Raw genomic sequence first — 20,978 nt, 5'->3', positions numbered from 1 at the left:
TTCGATGATCATTAGATCGTCTATTCGTGTAATATGGATCATGTGATTCCAATTGTAAGACAATATAGTTTATAATGAATGATGAATGTGATACTTAACTATTATGCCTCGCAACAACAATATTCCTGGGATTGCGATGTATGACATAATAGGCATCCGGACTTAAAAATCCGGGTGTTGACACATGTTTTTCACTTGGAGGCGCCAATACTGCCATCCACCGTTGCTACTAGTGAATCATTGCTCACACAAAGCATAATGATATCAAAATATGATAATTTGTTTTACTAAATTTGGAATCTGGTACACTTTAGCTATTTCATTAACAAATATCGAGGGCATGTTTGGTTCATAGTATTTTCAAAACACGGATGAGTTCGATACGTGTGCCATGGAGAGAAATTAAACACATGAGTGATTTTGAAGGATTGCGTGTTTCTTGAAATAAAGGACATTTTTCATGGGTTTGGACATATAAAGTTTTATACAAAGTAGACCATAAAATATTAAGTATTAATCTTACAAAACAAAATGAACTCTACATGCAAATTTTCTATGGAAAATAAACTCTTCAATTTGTTTTTATGAAATTCCTCGTTCATGTGGTGTTGTTCGTGTAAAGACCATGGCTGCAAGCCTCTCTGGATGTGTTCACAAAGGATGAGGTGAAGGGATACTAGACAACAACGTTGTGCGAACACACTTTCGCTTTCCCGATGATGTCCACGTGACCGTGTGCATAATGAATGTGTGACTACTGATTAGTACTTTGTAGCAGTGTGATCGACAACACATGATGACTTAAGGATGACTTCACTTAGATTGAGCGCGACGATACTTGACCATTATTTCTTTTCTTGAGACGTTGCCCGTGGATAACCACTTTCGCAATTTTAGTGTTATTATTAGTGGTGGTTGTTTGATGCTGCTTCAAGTCGCTCTAAAAAAAAAAAGATGATGCTTCAAGTTGTTAATCACTTCATCCGACTTTTTCTTTTGATTTCTTTTTTTTATCGTGTGCATCATCGATGTTTTGATTACTTCTATTTCCTTCATCCATAAAGAGATACCGAAGATTTGTCCAACTTCGAATGTAAATATACACCAAAAAATGTCTAGATACATTTAAAATTTAGATAAACTTCCAACATCCTTTTATAGACGACACAGGTAGTATTATGTTACCGCCGTTCTTAATACTATATTAACATACTTTTTTATAAGGAAAAAAAAGTTCATCCGTCCAGGTGCGTTGAATCATGGCATTTCAAGGTTTTAACACACTCTGGCACACAGAAAGAGGGGCGAAACGATGAGAAATAAAAGGGTACAAACGAACAACAGAGAAAGGGGGAAAAGACCCTTCTCTCCCTTTCTCGCCACAGGGGTCCAACTCCAACCCCGCCTCCACGCTTGACTGCCCCTCCTCCTCCATCCATAAGCGTCGCCCACGCCGCCGGTGAGCGCCATGCGGCCTTCCTCCCGCATACTCGCCGCCAGGCACCTCCTACGCGGCTCCCGCCTCCAACCCTCCACGGCGGCCGCCGCCTCTTGTCTATTGCGGCGGCTCGACGGAACCAACGAGCCGCCCGTCCCGAAGCCTCTCACTAGTCCTCACCTCCCAGGCCTCGGACCAAACTGTATCCCTGGGACTGGGAGAGGCGCCCCCTTCGGCCGCCTCAACTGCTTGCTGCCGGACTCCACCTACCCGCCGCGGTCTCCCCGCGACCTGGTAACGTCCTCTCACCTCGGTCGTGTTAGTTTCGGTGCTGAGATGCATAGGAAATGTAGTGGATGCTAGTGCCTTGCATATCACTTGTTTTACTCAAACAAGTGAGAATTTCCTAGTAAAACAGTCGGTGATTGCTCAATAGCTTTACTGCTTTTAACACATAAAAAAAAGAAGCACTTGTACTCTAAAATAATGAATCACAGCTGATATAATTAGTGTGAGCTGTTCATTGGGCTTCAGTTTTGTAGTCTAGTGGTTGCAAGGGGAAGAATTTAGAAACACCATTGTAGCCTTATTTCTATATTATGTTGTTCTGTTGATTTCATCAATGAAATCAGGAGCTACACTCATTTAAGCAAAAAAAAAAAAAATACTTGAGATACTTGGTTTCTGGCTTAATCTATCAAAGCAAAAAATGAAGTACAAGTGTGGTGAAAGTATTGTCTCTTTTCACTTATTCTGATATTTCTGTGAAAGTGTTATTGTGTTTGCTCCCCACTTTTTAGTTCCACCTGAAATATGGTTATTCAAGTAGAGTATCCTTTTGTGCCTGGTTCATGACGTCAGTGATTTAAATAAATAACAAAATGTTTGATATATTTATTCTGTTACCTTTCTTAATAGAAGTTTTTTCTTTGTCAAATATGGTTTGTGACTCTTACTAAGTTTGTAGAGAGGGCATGCATTCTCCACATCTGCCAATGCTGCGACAGTTGGGAAGCCGGCCGATGGCAACGTGCGTAAAGATACCCCGAAAAAGGACATCGACGATCAGATAGCAGACTCACAGATCCTTCGAAGCCTTTGGAAGTACTTGATGCTGAATGATAGCCCTGATTTCCGCTTCAGGCTTGTGTTGTCATTGGGCCTCTTAGTTGGCGCAAAGGTAAATGCTACTTGTAAAAGTTGTAACCTATACAGGCACGTTTGAGCTAAGGAAGAACATGCAACCTACTTTTACTGGCAAAGTATTTTGTTATCTGTTATACCCATCAAGGACTAGTAATCTGCAGTATGTTTTGCATTCCTATTTGGGCTAAAGCTTTCCCTTAGAAGCTATCATTGTCAATCGTGCCTTAGGCACATGATTGGTAATCTCCTTGCATTGCTTCTTTTGGAATGCAGAGCATTTGCATAACCCATAGTGAACTGACATTCTCCTGTTTTATTTGCACAAGTGACACTTTTGATCTATTCTGATGTAATTTCATAAATTCAGATAGAATATATTTGCTGGATGTGTATTTCTTTCTAAAACAAAATACAATGTAGGAGTTTTATTCTTGTTTAATAGCTCAACAAAGCCTCAAACAGTTAACTATAATCTCTCTGAAATCAAAGGAAGAATATTGCCCATGGTATTATGATATATGCCATAATTACATGAAGCTTTTGACTTTGTCACCTGACCGTTTTTGTTTGTAATGAAAACCAGGTTATAAATGTTCAAGTGCCTTTCTTGTTTAAGCTTGCTATCGATTGGCTTGCAGCCATTGGCGGCGCTGAAGCCTCACTGGCATCGTTTACAGATGCTAATGCAACCCTTTTGGCTCTCTTTGCAAGCCCAGCAGCAGTTCTGATTGGATATGGTATTGCACGGTCAGGAGTCTCAGCTTGTACAGGTAAATTTTGTTACAAAAGTTGCATATCAATGTTCTTTTATGCCTGAAAACTTCTGAAACAAACTCATTTTAATGAGCATGAGATATGCATTTCCAAGATTCTTTCTTTCTGCTCTCATGTTAAAACATATACAACTATTTTTTTTGAAACCGAGGAAACATATACAACTATGATTTATTCATCGAGGTAAATTCTCTGTTTTCAGAACTGCGCAATGCTTTATTTTCTAAAGTGACCTTGAGAGCCATCCGGTCAGTCTCCAGAACGGTAAATGCTGGACCTTTAATTTCCATGATACCACTTTGTAGTGAAGTTGTTTGGTTATTTTCTGTTCTAAACTATCCACAGTTTCAGATGTTTCAACACAGTATGGATGTATGTCAAATGGAGTATAGTTTTTTTTTTTGCTCGGAACGTTGTTGTTCTCCTATATATCTTCATAAATCTGTTAATAAAAATAAAAGGTTACTGTATCCGCTTCCAGTTGTTGGTTGCCTGGTGCTGTGCAACTGTTACAATGTTAATCTGCAGACACTTGAAATATTAACTTTGTTTCTTAACTCTGTGTTTCAGGTATTTTTTCACTTGCACGAGCTTGATCTGCGTTATCATCTAAGGTACTCTTTTCAGAGCTATTGACTCAAGTGGTACTGTTATGTGGGGGAACTTCCATATAGGCTGTGGGCCAGGATGGCACATGGAGAGCAAAGGCATAAAAGAGTCACACCGTAGGAGATCAGTCCGCTGCCCATTTCCTTCCAAATTAGTTTAAGCATATTATATTTTTTCCTTGTATTTGTAGTTCAACTAGCAGGTTAAATCCTTCTTTGTCTTGTAGAAGCCTGTCCTATCCTCTAAATAAGCTGCACCCATTTTATAATTCTATCAAACAGCCAATAAGAAGTCTCTTAACCCTCCTCTATCCGTACCCATGCTACCTTTCCTGGTTAGCTGTGCACCCACACCAATAAGGTGCCTCCCTTCCAGCTGTTAATCGGACCTAAGGTCCAGCAGCTGCTTGTATTGCATCCTGTAAATCAGTGCCAAAAACAAGCTATTAGAAGTCAACACTTGTAGTTGCTATATATAGTTGCTGAGATTGGGTGCTTACAAGATGGAGATTATTTTAAGTATATTTTTTTATGTTTCCTTGCCTGTTTATGTGTTTCAGCCGGGAAACTGGAGCTCTAAATCGCATAATTGACCGAGGCAGCCGCGCAATAAGTTACATTCTTACAGTGATGGTGTTCAATATTGTTCCCACAATAATAGAGGTGCTCACAATTACGGCCCGCAGCTGTTACTGTTCACCAATTGCGCATATTGCCTATGATATTGTTGTCAGTTGCTTTTGGTAATTTATGTCACTTATTCTCGGGGCCTTCGTGTGAACTCTATTTTCCTTATGCTTTTGCTTCTTATTTACAGATTGGTATGGTGTCAGGTATACTTGCCTACAGCTATGGTTCCAGTTTTGCTTGGATTACTTCAGTTTCAGTTGCTACTTATATTGCTTTCACTTTGGCTGTAACACAGGTGTGAACCCTGTACTCTGTCATGACATCTGCAATCTTAGGATCTTCTTGATTTGAAATATGTTCAATCTATCTATGTAATGATGTCTTTCGTATCATACATTACTCGGATTCCTCATTGCTGTCTGTTTTCATTATGACAGTGGCGGACTAAGTTCAGGCAAGCCATGAATAAAGCTGATAATGCTTCTAGTACAGTGGCAGTTGACTCCCTTCTGAATTATGAGGTCATCCCATGGTTGTCCATTACACTGGTGTCTGGTCCACCTTTTTACCCATTAATTCAAGCATCTTCTTACCAATCTTAATTTGCTTGTTTACAGACTGTCAAGTACTTCAACAATGAGAAATTTGAAGTTCAGAAGTATGACAAATATTTAAAGAGTGAGTATATATATCGATTCATTCTCGTGACAGGTGTTATCATAGACTGGAAGTGCACAACTGTATATGTTTTTTGTTCACCTGTTTGACAACCTGGCGTTAAATATGTGGTCACCTTTCATACAAAAATACAAAAACTGAACATTACAGTTTGATACATATGGAAAAATTGTGATGTCTATGTTTTGCATCTGTGTATGTTGATTTTTTTAAATAAGATTAATGCTTACAATGTGTCAGAACAAAATATCAAGTTATGCTCCAATATGAAGTGAATATTAACTGGCTATTAACGTTGGCAAGTTAATTTTATTAGATATGTTTGATGTATTAACTACTCCGTTCTACAATGTACTCAGATTATGAAGATGCTGCACTGAAAACCCAAAGTAGCCTTGCCTACCTGAACTTTGGGCAAAGTATTATATTTAGCTCGGCATTATCCACAGCAATGGTTTTGAGCTCATATGGTGTGATGAGTGGTGCTCTGACTGTTGGTGATTTGGTAATTTTCCATGCCAACCATTTGCGTTTTATATTTTCTGCCGTTTCATTCTTCGATCACTACACTACCTGATGTTATTGATAGGAAAAAAATGTTAGAAGTGAAAATGATTCACTGGAAAATAAAATTAATTTACCAATGACTCGATATGAACCTTCAGTTCTTTTTGGTTTTCTGCTTTTCAGGTCATGGTTAATGGACTTCTATTCCAGCTCTCACTGCCTCTGAACTTCCTTGGGAGTGTCTATCGAGAATCTAGACAAAGCCTTATTGACATGAAGAATATGTTTCAGTTGCTCGAGGTAAAACTTTGTAGTCATAGACTCATACTGCCTAGTGCCTAATGGAATGTAGTTTTAATTTATCCTTAAATCATGGTATCGGAAATTTCAGAACTATTCTTTGCGTCTTTTTAGGAAAAACCTGGAATAAAGGATGAGCCTCATGCAAAACCTTTGCAGTTCAAGGGAGGATGCATTGAATTTGAGAACGTGCATTTTGGGTAAGTTTTGTCCTCTGTTATAAATTTCCAAAAGGAAGCCAACAAGTAGCCAATTTCAAAGCAGCTGAGCACCAAGGAGCTTATTTCTATTCAACCACTGACAGACAATTAGCTTGTACTATTTTTTCTAGTACAATTTTGTTTCCTTTGGAAAAATGGGAGAGCTCTCAGATATATTCTGGAGAGTATTTTTTTTTCCTTTCCTTAAGCTTCTTTCAGCAGTGAATATATAGCAATGAAGTGGTTCTAGGCCATCTAAATTTAGTGATTTCCTTTATCTATGATCTATATAATATTTGAATTCCTCTAATCACCTCAGCTGCCATCTCCAAAGATCTCAAACAGGTGATATATTAACAACTTGGATCATCTGACAAGTAACTCTTGTTTCATGTCATCTGGTTAAACGTCGCTGTTCGGGTTCTGGTTTGTTAAGGATTTGAACATACAGAGCTACTAATTCTAACATATTTTAATTACCTAAATTCAGAAAAACAGGTACTATGCATATTAGGATGTACCTTAACTAACAGAAATCAGTAGATTTACGTAAATCAGATCTGGAATGCGCTATAGGCTGTTGAACAATATGATTCAAGGTCATATTTATTAGTAGCTCAAAGATTTCATTTCTTCCAGGTATGTACCAGAAAGGAAGATTCTTGACGGGGTCTCTTTCTCTGTACCGGCAGGAAAAAGTGTGGCAATTGTTGGAACTAGTGGCAGCGGTAAAAATAAATCTTCTTATTTACGTTATGTTACCAAAATATATCATTCGAAGTCATGGACCTCATGCGTTGTGTGGTGTGATGTAAAGTTGTCATCATCCCATTTTTGTAGATCTGTAGCTCTTTTTGTTGGATACCATAATAATTTTGGCCTCTTTTGAATAATAGAGATTAGTTCGTGAATCTATTGAAGTTCTTGGAATTAGAAGCTCCTCTTGAGTCCCCTTATACACCTCTAGATGATATATATGGGTTGATACTAATTGTTAGTTGTTACCATCAACATAACTTCTGTGTAGGGTTAACTGGATTGTCTATTTCTGCAGTACTTCTCTAGACGCGCAAATGCGAGATATGTCTCAGGTGTGATTAGCAAGAGCGTTTAGTGATTTTGTACTTGTAAGTACACTAGCAAGAACTCGTAGTAGGGCAGACAACAGCAATATCACCATCTTTTCAGTGTAAGGTCTTCACATATCAATATTAGTAATGAAAGTGTAGACATTGGCCAATGCATGATTTTTTAACATGACATGTAGTCATTGGCAAATAGGAAGAAAAGTCTTGAACAAAGGGTATCAAGTTTTCCAGTAATGGGTGCACATTTTTCTTAGGGCCTGTAAGCCTCTCCAATAAAATGGCGCGCTGAAGCCAATATGTTCTTTTTGGTACGTACTAAGTGTATTGTAAGGTTTACAAGATGAAAGTTGAAAGCTATCATTGTTGGTATAGCTTTTGCGTCCGCATTGTATGTGGTCCAAATCCTGTCTACTGGATTGACAGCACATGTTCTTTAATCTTGCTTTAATATGAGAGCCATAAAGAGCTGTTACTTCTTGGTAAGTGACAGTTCATTAACCAGTCCTTTCTTCTGCAGGAAAGTCAACCATACTTAGACTTCTCTTCAGATTTTTTGATACAACTTCGGGATCTGTAAGAACAGAGAATCATCAAACTCCCTTTTTATGTGTTGCTGATGAATTGATGCCTATGTTATGGTCTCAACATTCTGATGTACTTCAAATGTTTTCATTCTTGTGATGCCTTCTGTTCTTTCTTCCTGGCAGATACGAGTAGATGGGCAAGACATCCAGGGTGTCACACTGGAGAGTCTTCGGAAATCTCTTGGTGTTGTACCACAGGATACGGTTACGTCCTGATTCTCTATTCTCTGTCAACACTTTATGTTGCACCACAGGATAAATCGTGCTATAGGATATGTTTTCCTATATGGTTTACCTTAGAAGAAGGAAGCAAACTGTATTTTACTACATGTGTGACAAGTAATTTATTTAACACAATAAAAGTTCCAATAAATGATTCAACCAAGTTGGTACCCATGTATGCTAATTTTTCCCAGCGTCATAAAATCTTGTAGTAGATTGAATTTGGTTTCAAACAGAACCAAGCTTATACCATTAATTGCAATTGCAGGTACTTTTCAACGACACAATTAAGCATAATATACAATATGGGCGGTTATCAGCAAATGATGAAGAGGTAAGGTTTTCTTCCAATGCATAGGGGAGTTATAGCAGTCATATGTGTTGTTGGGGAAAATTAATGTTTTTTTCTTCCAATTTTCCATACAGGTTTATGATGCTGCTCGACGTGCTTCTATCCATGATACAATTATGAACTTTCCTGACAAGTATGACACAGTTGTCGGAGAGCGTGGATTGAAGGTAAGACAAGGTCTTGTTTTGTGCAAAATCAGGTCTTAACCTGTTGTTCTATATACAACAGCTCAGCATATCTCAAAAACTATGGTTTTGGGGTTTTTGCAGTTAAGTGGTGGTGAGAAACAACGAGTGTCGATTGCTCGTGTATTCTTGAAGGAGCCTTCCATTCTGTGAGTTTCTCTCACACATTTGTATTTCAGTTTTGCCTGAGAACTTGCCTTACTGAAGGTTGTCAGTATCGAGATAATAGGTAGTACTAGTAGCTTCTTGTCAGCAGTGTCGGGTTCCGTGATGGGACTGAAGCATAATTAATTTGCGCGGGTTTATCTTTACTTTTAAGAATAATAATTAATTTGCGTATTATAGGAAATACATTAAATGGATCATGCGAAAGCCAACCTAAGACTGCATAGTATCATATACTAGTATCATGCATATGATACTTGTCTATGATACTATCTCTATAGTGGGTGGTATTATAAAGTAGTATCATAAACTTCCAAATTTAATATTTTGTAGAATCTCAATGTAAATCTACGTACAAGATTTATTTTCCATTTACTTTTCTCGTAACATGCGCTATGATACAGTATCCACCTATGTTACTCTAATCCTATCTCTCCTCCTTAATTAGATGCCACATCATCATTTTTGTGGGCCTAAAATGCATGATACTACCTATGATACTACCACTATGACCAGCCTAATTATGTGGACAGAGTAATTTGCTAGTATTATTAGTTAATTGCTTTCAACCTGAGCTTGCGCATGCATAATAAACTGCAGCTCTGAGCTTTCATGCGGTATTAAAGCTAATAATGTATGAGTCAAAGTTAGGCCTGCTAAATCTTTTTGAAGTTTGAACTGATTTCAGATACTTATGAAACGAGTTTTCATGTGCAAATAATGGGCTTATCCAGTTCCCCTTCCCCTAATCGACTTGATTTTCTTGTCTGATTTTTACTAGGTTATGTGATGAAGCTACAAGTGCACTTGATAGCACTACTGAAGCATCAATTTTGAATTCTCTGATGTCTTTATCCGTCGACCGTACCTCAATTTTTATCGCTCACCGACTCACAACTGCATCGCTATGCGACGAGGTATTCACATTTGTGTACATAGATGAACTCATATATCTATTGGTAAAAATAACGTGAATATATCTTAATGACAAGCCAGGTTGACAGCCCAAGGACGCTGTTGCAACTGAATGTGAAATTGATTTTCTTAATGTTATGGGCTAAACTCCGTATGCTTTGAATTGATATACTGGAAATCATCACTTGCGTAATTCGTACATAAGTAATGTTTCGATTGATTTTCAGATCATCGTCTTGGAGAATGGAACAGTAGTGGAACAGGGACCACATGATTTTCTTCTGTCAAAGGGTGGCCGATATGCCGAACTGTGGTCACAGCAGAACAACAGTGAAGCTAATGATGCTGCTGCTGTCAGCTTAGAAGTTTGATGGACCCCCATATGTTTTTTCCCTTCCCATGGGAAAATATACAGCCGTATTAGAATGAAAAGTTGTTTTCTTCTGATCTGCTTTTTGTAAATGAGTCCTGAAGATTTTAGATATGATGGAACAGAGATTAACAGTCGATGGGACAATTCTTCCATTTCTGAGAGATCGAAAAGCAAAATTTTCCTATAGAAATACCTAACAATCCTGGCATATGTCCATGTCAATGTAGCAACATTTTTGGCACGTGGAATAATCCTAGTAAATATTAATTGTTTCCACTGGTGCATCAGGCTGGCAGGCAGCTAAATGTAGTGCGCAATTACTTCAGTTAGGGACCTCTAAAACTTGCGTATAGCGTTGTTTCCTATTTTGTTTGGTTTGATTTCTCTGCAGTGATGGTAGATGGCCAGCTAGATGGTAAAGGACCTAATGGAAAACATAACAGACGTTTCCCATTTTGTTTTGTTTGACTCCATTGCAGTTATGGAAGATGGCAAGCTAGATAGTAAAAAAAACTAATGGAAAACATAACAGACGCAGAGAGCACACTACTCCCTCGCATCAATTTTGTCTAAATACGCAGAGAGCATAAACATACATATGAATCTAGACTATGTTGAGACATCCTTTTTGGGACTGATGGAGTATCTTAGAATCTTATGGTACTGTTATGGATGAGCAAATGTGTACTTTTTTTTTTTTTTGCGCTATAACCACGTTGGAAGGCCTTTCGTGAGAGCACATTGCAAGGCTACTGGCCAGTAGCGTTACATGATTCTTCGCTGCCCAGGATGTTCAGCTCTCGGGATCATGTGATAGTTTTCTTTCATAAACTGATCTTAGAAGACTCAAAAAGGTCCAGAAAAAAATGTTGTATTGACAGTAGAGTGAGCATATATTAGCAGTTTTTCGGGAAAAAATACTTCCTGCGAGTAGTTTTTTAGAATGTTATATTACCCATTGGAGTAGCTGAAGGAGTATATACAAGAATCTTAGAAAGGATGGTATCTACTGATATCTCGTCAATGAATGTGCAGGAAAGGGACAAATCACACTTGGACGATCTCTGCTAAAACTCCTGGGAGCAAAATTAGATGTGAGGAAAGGCATCATGACTTTCACCTCCCCACCAGGTACTTCTCATTCTTTTCCTAAGAAAAAGTGTAAAGGTCAAAGAGGTAGACGTAAGGCTCCTTCCATTTGATGCTTCTTCACTTGAAAATACTTGATGCTAGCTCTTTTTCTGCGCCTAGCTGAAAGGCGTTAAAGAAAAACACTCTTGGGAAATAACCCATGTTTTATTTCTGTAATTTTTCTTTCATTGAGTCTTGGAAGTTGTTACCTCTGTAATAACATCTCCTTATCATTTTTATTTCGTTTTTGTGCCAAGAATAGCCTCTAATAGGAAGAAAGTAAGATTTGGGGAAGTTGCTGTCCTGAAACAGATTCAGTGTTGTCACCATAAAAATTCGTATTCCCAGATAGAACGTAATTTTGATCTGCCAATTTTTTTTAGCATATGCCCTAGGTTATTATCTGGCTTTTGTTAGTTGAGCACTTTTTGATCTGAGCAACAGAAGATTTTCGAAAAAATCAATCTTTACCTACTGTTCTGTTTTGATAGATTTCTACCACTATTTGCATTTGCCTCTTAATCCCTTTATATTTTAGTTCTTTTGAGAGAAAGAGCTTTTTGAAGAAGTTTCTACAGTAGCTAATGTTGTAATGGATGTTTGATATATGTTAGAACTGAACCCAGGTAGATTTGTTATTTTGATTACACTAATGCTGCTAATAAGAATTGTGTGAAGTTTTGTATGGAGAAGTTTTCAAGTGTAGGGAGAGAAGAATGATGTAATGAGATGAAGTATGGACAAAAGCTCAAGCTTGGAGATGCCCATGTCACCCCAAGAAATATCCAAGAGGTACAAGCGTCAAAGCTTGGGGATGCCCAAGACATCCCCTCGGGCATCCCCTCTTCATCAACAAAGCATCGGGTCATCTTTATAGACGCTATATTTTTATTACTTCATATGCTATGTGTTGTTCTTGGAGCGTCTTTATTTTTTTTTTTAGTTTAGTTTAGTTTTGTTTGCTGTAGCATATGGTTGGATCCCCGCATATTTGTTTTGGAGAATGACACACTCTATTTTAATTGCATAGAACACTCTACTTTTCACTCTTATTGTTCTGCAAGTGTTCTCTTTTGCTAGTACTGCGTTTAGCTCTTGGTTTTCCAATCATATTTTGTTCAGAGCTTGTTAGTTTTCTTTATTTAGGTATGATTAGCTCTCTGGTCCTTATTGATTTTTATCTATGAGAGTTGTTTCAAATAAAGTTGATTGGTGTTAGAGACGAGTAAAATGTTTCATGCTTATAGTGATGCAAAAGGAAGCTTGTTTAGACAGTGGCATAGACTTTAGCATGTCATGTTGGATGTTATTCTTATCATATGCTTAGTAGTTATTATTGTAGCATGACTTGTCTCAAATAGCTGAGAGTACATAATGTGCCATTGAAAGAATCATGTGTTGTTTCCATCATAAAAATCATAATATTGTGGCATTCTCCTTTGATGCTTTATTGGGTTGACTTGGCACATGTTTACGAAATTTTGTCAAAAAGGACTACCTGCCCCACTGAAATGTCAAAAAAGACCACCTGTGAATGGAATAGTCAAAAGTGCCATGGCGGTAGCACGGCTAGCCGACGCGTGGCGGCACGTCGGCCTCCCTCAGCCGGCCGTCAACGGGGCGTCGAGGACGTTGCCCTGCCGCCGTAGCCGGTGGCGGCACGACGACGTGGCGGGCCTGCCGCCACCACCGGTGGTGGCATGTGCTGCTGGCCGACAGACCTTGCCCACGCTGACGGCGCTGATTTCGACGCTGACGGCGCTGATTCCCACGCAGACTGTCTCAGATTCGCCCTGTATGTGATTCTAAGGCTAATGTATCCGGTTTGAGTCTATTTGGCACTAGTTTTTGTACTTTCGGCTATGTTAGAGACTGTAGTTGTACATAAAATTGATTGTATGATTCTCCGACATGAGACGACGTGCGCCGCTGGTACAGGAACGTGACCACCGAAAGTGGTTGTTTCACGTCCTTTAAAAGGAGCATCTGGCCAGGCCATTCTTCTCATACGTGCGCATGCTATTCTCATCTTTCGCGTACGAGAGCTCACAGAAGACAAGCTCGAAGCACTACAACTAGGCCATTGTTCTTTAGTGATTGATTAGCTGATTGAGTCACTGATTGAGCCGCTAATTGAGTGCACGAAGCAGTAGAAGAAGAAAATTAAGGTGAGTTCTTGTAGATCGCTAATTTTATTCGTACATGCATAAGTTAGCTGTTGCCATTTGTGGTGTAGTGTAGTATATTTTACTCTACTAATTAGGCAAGCAACATTGTATTAGCATATTATGTAGAGCGAGTGAGATTTTACGAAGGATGTAATTTAATTTGAAATAGAATAACACGTAGTGCAGCGTACTATTATTGCATGTATGGCTGAAAATTAAAGAGATGGGCAATTTGTTGAGCTAATAACCGTATGTTAGGAACATGCTTTAATGTGTATTTTAGGTGGATTGAAGTATGCACATGTTCTCTCACTGTTATTACTTGGATTGTTGTGGCGCGTAAATTATTATTTGGAAGAATATCTATCTGCAAATTAAGGTATATATATGATGTGTTTTAATAGTTTAATCATGAAACAACAATAAGACGGTTAATAAATGAAAACTAATGACATACAAATATGATTTTTAATCATGATGTTACAACATACCGCAGGTCTCGAGGACGATGAACTTGTATGTGCGGGTGGATCATGATCGTAGTATGCGCACATGAAATATTTCATGCCCAACTTATCCGAAAAATCCACCACCTCCTTCACCTTCGCAAGGCGGCCGCACCAACACCTCCCTGCTCTAATCCCCGGCGGCAAAGTTGCATTCTTTCCCTTCATCAGTCTAAAATCCTGGTCTGAGCAAGGCACACTCATGCTGGCTAAGGTATGAGCACTTGTGTACCAAATAATATCGGCGACGCCGACTTTTATAGCGAACTGAGCGAGAGCATTAGGCGGGAAAATTAAGCGGAAACATGCCTCAATCAGTGCAATCAGTCAGAAAGCAGTACAATAATTCGAAAACGTACGAGCGTGGCAGGCTGTCGGAGTTGCCGACACATGCCACAACCGGTGGTGGCTGCAGGCCTTCCACGTCGACATGCCGCCACCAGCTAGGGCGGCAGGGCGACGTCTGCGACGCCCCGTCGACGGCCGGCTGAGGGAGGCCAACGTGCCGCCATGCCTAACAGCAGCAGGCCCTGCCGCCACGCGTCGGCTGGTCGTGCTGCCGCCACGACACTTTTGACAATTCCATTCAGAGGTGGTCCTTTTTGAAATTTCAGTGGGGCAGGTGGTCCTTTTTGAAAAAAATTCCATGTTTACATCATGTTATGACTACAAACCAGTCAACTAAAGCCTCTATGTTCATTTAATTTTTGATTTGTAATATCACTTTATGCTTTTATTAATAATATTTTGTCGCTATGCATGATTATGGATATTATTGCTCTCTTAGTTGGTCGCTCCCAGTCTTTTGCTAGCCTTCTCCTATACCGAGTATGAGCTCTACTCGTGCATCCAACTACCAATAACCAAAGTTGCCAATTGTGTCCACCATACATACCTATATGTGGTATTTCACCGCCACTCCAAAGTAAATTGCTTGCGTGCTACCATTAAATCTTCAAACATTATTACCTGTTTTATGTTTTTTTTGACTATTTACTGTAGGGCAAAAGCCTCCCTTTTATTAAAAAAACAAGCCAAACTGGCCAGAACAGAAAAGATTGTACAAAAACTAAAACAAAAGAGCTATGAGCTATAGCAAAAGAAAACCTAAAAAACTAAACAGAAAACTAAGAAGTACAAAAGAGAACCAGAAGAGGTACAACTAGTGAAGGTTGGAGATCCACTTTAAAATTTGATCCTTTTTGTCTGCCTTGAACCTGTGAGCATGCAAAGATAGATCTTCCACAAAATTCTGATGCCAGACAACAAACTTGGGCTGCACATTCTCAAAGACCTTGGCGTTTCCAACCTTCCAAATATGCCAACATGCCAAAGCCACCACCTCTGTGAAGAAAAAAAAATGCATGAATCTCTTTCTAGCTACTTCAGCTGTTTGAACCATATTTCCAGAAGTACCCCACTGAATTTGCAGATAAATCCAAAATCTGCTGCTAAAAGTGCAGTTAAAGAACAGATGATCTCTGTCTTCATGATAATGCCCAGGACACAGTACACAGCTATAATCATTAGTCACATTCCAATGTCTTCGCTGAAGGAGATCCTTTGTGTTTAATCGATCACTTAGCATAAGCTAGGAAAACATTTTTATCTTCATGATACATTTACTTTTCCAAATCCACTGAAACCGAGGGTCCACAACCACATGATCATACAAGGAGACATAAAAAGCATGAGCTCTGTAATCCCTACGTGCACAGCTCCAAGTGTCTGATCCCAACTGCTGCAAGGAAACATTATCCAACCACCCCTGAGGTAACAAAAACTCATCATAAGCCCTACTAGAAAGAGGAAGATGGAATTCCTCAGACCTGTTCTGCAGCTGAACCATATCCCTCACAGAGATCTTGCTGACTTTTACAAAAGAAAAAAGCCTGGGTAATCTATCACTTAAAGGAATTCTAGAATTGTCCACTTCCCAAGCATCTGACCAAAAAAGGACGGTTTCTCCACTCCTCACATTTGGCTTTGCAAAGCCTCTATACTGATCCATAAGTTTAATTAAATCCTTCCACCAATATGATCCACAAGCTTTAGCAGCATGAGGTACTTCTCCATCGTAATAAGTCTCCCAGACCAGCTTGACCCAAGGTATATCAAATTTCTTATTCTAGAATTTATGCAAAAAATATGTGAAAAGAATCATTCTTTTTCTGAAAATCTATAATGCCCAAACCTCCCTTTGCTTTCGGCTTGCAAATCATCTTCCAAGAAGCAAGAGATTGCTTTGGAGTATCCACATTATCCCTCCAAAGACATTGCCTAATAATTCTATCAAATTGCTTAGTTATCCCTGGTGAAATATGAACAGTAAGTACATAACATATGGATGGGCATGGAAGAAATAGCAGATGTGATGAGCTGTAATCTTGCCCCTTGTGAAAGGAAACTAGAAGTAGCCAGTAGCCTTCTTTCCAATCTATGAACCACAAGAGTAAGGTCTTGAATGGAGGGTCTAGTAGTGCCCACAGCAAGCCCCAAATAAGGGAAAGGCGAAGTACCAATCTGACACCCAAAACCCTGAGCAAGAGCCTCCATCCTTTCCTTCTCCACATTAATTTCCATCATGGAGGATTTATGATAATTGATATGCAGAACAGTGGATAGAGAAAATGTTTGTAACACTTCTTTTAGAGCCAAGACTTGATCCAACTCAGCATGGAGAATTAAAAGAGTATCATCTGCATATTGAATTATAGGATAATCCTTATCTGCGGTAACTATTGGCAACTGTATTCCCCCTATGAGCAACAAATTGTTGACTGCAGATTGCAGCAAATCTCCACCCAACACATATAACAAGTGAATGTACAAGGACGTCGCCTAGAGGGTGGGGGGTGAATAGGCGGGTTATAAAAACTTCTACTTGAGAGCTAAACAAGGTGGAATAAAACTACTCAAGGTTTACTTGTTTAGCTCAAAGCCTATCAACTAGGGTTTGCCTAAGTGCACCAACAAGCTATGCTAAGCATGATGAGCAACAAGGTGTTAACAAGCTAGGTATAGAACATCAAGCATGATGGATATCATAATGTAAAGTGCATAGGTAAAGGAGCTCGGGTTGAGAAGTAACCGGTGCACGAGGAGACGGCGATGTATCCCGAAGTTCACACCCAAGGGTGCTACATCTCCGTTGGAGCGGTGTGGAGGCACGAGGCACTCCATTGAGCCGCTAGGGCCACCGTATTCTCCTCGAGCCTTTCCACCTAGGGGAAAGCCTCGATCCACTAAGGGACCCTTGAGGGTGGTCACCGAACCCGTACAAGCTTGGGGAAAACCCAAGTATCAAGCTTGAGGCAACTCCATAACACGGAGGCTCTCAAGTACAAGGCCTCAAAGGCTACAACACGCCACACCAGCGACAAGGCCACCAAGAGTCCAACACGCCACAACCGGCTCCAAAACCACAAAGGCTACCACACTCCACAAAGGCAACAACGGCACAAAGACGACAAGGCCACAAAGGCTACCACGCCACAAAGGAGACAAGGCCACGAAGGCTACCATGCCACAAAGGCTACAAGGCCAGGAAGGCAACAACACCACTAAGGTCAACACACCCTCTACGAGACCGAAACCCCGGAGAGAACCCAAACCGATGCACCTAATGCAATGGCTAAGAACACCACTAAGATGCCCAAGTTCTTCTCTCCCAAATTCCAACAAAGCTACAAAAGCTATTGGGGGAATAAGGGAGGAAGAACAAATATGAGGAGGAACACCAAATTACTCCAAGATCTTGATCTAGCAAGATCCCCTCACTTGGAGAGGGATTCAATTGGTGAAGCACTAGATCTAGATCTCCTCTCTCCTTTCCCCCAAAAAGATGCAAGAAATAGTGGGGGATCAAGAGGATGGTAAAGCTCTTCAAGGTCAACAATGGAGGAGAGAGAGTAGAGAGGAAGAACTAGTTGGGTCGGAGGTGGAAGAAGGGAATATATAGGGGCACCAAAATGTGTCCGTTGGGGGCAGAAAAACGACCAGAAACCCGCCCGAACGGTACTACCGCTTGTCGAAGCGGTACCACCGCTCGCGCGGATACCGTGCGGAAATCAGGCAGAAAACGGCCCAAACCGGTAGTACCGCTGACTGGGGCGGTACTACCGCTTGGTGCAAATCTGAGGCAAAACCGTGCTAATGAGAGAGAGAGAGGACAACAGGGGCAGGCAGAAGCGAAGCAGCGCGGCATGCGTTAGAAGCGCGTGGGGCCAATGGAGCAGCGCAGCAACAGACAGCAGCAGCGCATGCATCGGCGGGGTGGGGCCAGCGCGAAGCGAGCGCAGGCGGGCGGGAGTAGCGCAACGATCGAGCGGGAAAGGGCCGGTCAACGCAGCTGCTCTCCCGCGCGAGCCTCGGGCGAAGCGAGCGGCAGCAGTGTCGAGCTCGTGCGCAACTGCGTCGGCCTGGCGAGCGGCGCCGGCTGCTGGGCCCAGCTAAGGCGGGGGTGGCCCAGAGCGGGAGGTGGGGAGCGGCCTGGCTTGGCTGGCATGGTGGTGGGCCGGACTGCAGGGCGCGGCCCATAGCTGGAGATGGTGATGGCTGTGGGAGGAAGAAGAAACGGTCGGCCGGTAGTACCGGCCCGGTACCGGTTGAGTACCGTATGGGCCGGCCGGTACTACCGGTTCGGTACTGGAGCGATCTAGTAAGGTTTGGGAGGCCGGCCGGTACTTGGGCCAGAAGCCCAAGTTGGAGGCAGGTCACATGAGTCACTGTTGCTGGCAGGTTCTGCTCTATTCTTCTTCTTCTGTGTCCTCTTTTTCTTTACTTCCTTGCTTGGATGCTCATCCTCTTGCAGTGCCTTATTGAAAGTATAGAGATGGTAAACCTAGAGGGGGGGTGAATAGGTTTCTACAGATTTTAATTCTTTCTTTGCAATATTAGGCTTTGCGGAATATAAAGGTGAGCCTAATGCAAACTAGGTGAAGCAACCTATATGAGGATACAACTAACTCGAGCACGAAGGCTCTCACAGGCAGTTAAATCACAAGTAAGGAGTTCGGTTAGAGATAATCGATACCACGCGGAGACGAGGATGTATTCCCGTGTTCCCTTCCTTTGCAAGAAGGTACGTCATGTTTGGAGGGGGTGGAGGTCCCACGAAGGCTCACCCTATTCTCCGGAGCCTATCCCACAAAGGAATAGCTCACTCACTTGTGGTAGACTTTGAGGTAGCCTCCAAACCTTCACAATCTTGCCCGGAGCAAATCCACAGCCCGGATGCTTCCGGACTCCTCTTGCCCACCTAGGGTTTCCAAGGAACCCTAGGAAGCAAGCTTCTCGATGAATACAAGGGGGAATGAGATTTGGCTTGGTAGAACAGTAGATCGGGTCCTCCTCTAATGATTCCCTGGAGGGATTTGAGTTTGGGTGGAGGAGGAGGGAGATCTGAGGCTTTTGGTGTTTCTAGCAATGGAGTAAGAGAGAGAGAGAGAGTTCAAGAACAGCTTGTAGTGTAGTGCCTAACTGTTCAGAGGTAGGAGAAGGCCTATTTATAGTGTTCTTCGAAATATGGCCGTTGGTCACTTGCCACCTCATCTTTTCTCCCGACAAACCCGGTCAACCGGACCACTGACCGGATTGTCCGGTGCAGAGGCCGGTCGGACCGGGCCAGGGACCGGACCTGCCGGTCCAGACCGGACGGTAGACCGGACCCCGACCGGGGGACACTTCGCGTCGTCCAGGAGCTCCTGCGGTTGGCGCCCGGTTGGCGCCCGGTCGACCGGACCGTACGCCGGCCCTGCCGGTCTGGAGGCCGGCAGACCGGGCAGCAGACCGGACCACTTAGGCGCCCTTTTGACGCCCGGTTGACCGGGCCGCACGCCGGATTGGCCGGTTGGGGGCCGGCTGACCGGGCGGCAAACCGGATTTCTGCTGTAGACCCCTTTTCGATTGTTGTTGAAGTGGGGGGGTCTCCTTTAGCCTTCTTGTTCCTTTGATACACCATTTATGCCTCTTTGCCTAATACCTGAGATTATCCTTATAAACGTATTAGGCCAAATACTCTAGCACGGTGTCATTGTTACCAAAATAATGGATAAGGGTAAAATACCCTTACAATCTCCCCCTTTTTGGTATACGATGACAAACCGAGCTAGAGTCACATATAGATATTATGATAAGCTCTAAACCTTGATTCCATATAAGATATTACGACAGCTCTCCCATAATGTGTGCACTTGGAGAATTTGTGTTTGAATGCAAAGTGCACCATTTGTGGAATATGAGAAGCTCCCCCAATATCTTTAGGAAACAAGCATGGTATGGACAAGTATATCAAGATATATAAGTATAAAGCATGATTATCCGAATAGAGTGATTAAGCATACAAATAGTCGTCCATACACAAATTATTCGAAGTAGCAAATGGTTCTTGAGAAATCAAAGCAAATAAGCACAAGCCATATAAGATTCAAATAAAGCAACACCCATGGCTTGTGACAATCAAAGAACCCCGTGGTCCTAGACTCTACTCTCTTCTCCCCCTTTGGCATCGGAACACCAAAAAGGCGAAGAAAAGAGGAGAGATGCTATCGCACCCATCAATAGAACTCATGCCCGGTGGAGTAGGAGCTCTCGCCATCATCACGCGCAGCCGCATCACCTTCATCCTCATCACCATTACCATCAGTAGGAGTAGGAGCACGAGCAGTCCGAGGAGGAGGGCCACCATGAGCATACATGGAGAGGTCGAAGTTCTGGAGCATCTCATCAGTAATGGGAGGCATCTCCCAAGCAGGTGCGACCACATGCTCCATCTCAGGGCCAGAAGGAGGAACAGGAGCATTCCGTGCTGTCATGAACTCATTCTGTCTCCTCCGTGTCTCCTGGTTCAAAGCAAGACTTTGATGTGCAACATCATTGGTATTCTTGCACATTTGCCACATGCTGGAGAAGAAGCGAGCGGCACCGCGCTGAGGGCACCGAGAGTAGCTGGAGCTTGCTGCAGGATCATGGTGTTCCTTGGAATGGCGCTCATTGGAGGGCATCATG

The 20,978-nt window shown here is 41.7% G+C and overlaps 1 protein-coding gene across 1 annotated transcript; it reads left to right on the top strand.

Moving 5' to 3' along the window:
• The first annotated feature begins 1,380 nt into the window (after positions 1-1,380).
• Positions 1,381-10,441, top strand: LOC127294943 (ABC transporter B family member 25, mitochondrial). The gene is made up of 20 exons (XM_051324859.2): positions 1,381-1,732; positions 2,406-2,618; positions 3,168-3,354; positions 3,561-3,622; positions 3,929-3,972; positions 4,527-4,629; positions 4,784-4,891; positions 5,034-5,117; positions 5,214-5,274; positions 5,634-5,779; positions 5,965-6,081; positions 6,196-6,281; positions 6,921-7,009; positions 7,887-7,942; positions 8,077-8,157; positions 8,444-8,509; positions 8,602-8,694; positions 8,797-8,861; positions 9,659-9,794; positions 10,020-10,441. The coding sequence occupies exons 1-20, from the start codon at positions 1,469-1,471 to the stop codon at positions 10,161-10,163; spliced, it is 2,205 nt and encodes a 734-aa protein (XP_051180819.1). The 5' UTR covers positions 1,381-1,468; the 3' UTR covers positions 10,164-10,441.
• Positions 10,442-20,978: the final 10,537 nt, after the last annotated feature.

The sequence above is a fragment of the Lolium perenne genome, chromosome 4, assembly GCF_019359855.2.
Source record: "Lolium perenne isolate Kyuss_39 chromosome 4, Kyuss_2.0, whole genome shotgun sequence".
Taxonomy (NCBI): domain Eukaryota; kingdom Viridiplantae; phylum Streptophyta; class Magnoliopsida; order Poales; family Poaceae; genus Lolium; species Lolium perenne.
The sequence above is the reverse complement of the archived record's forward strand: the minus strand, read 5'-3'. Positions and strand labels throughout refer to the sequence as shown.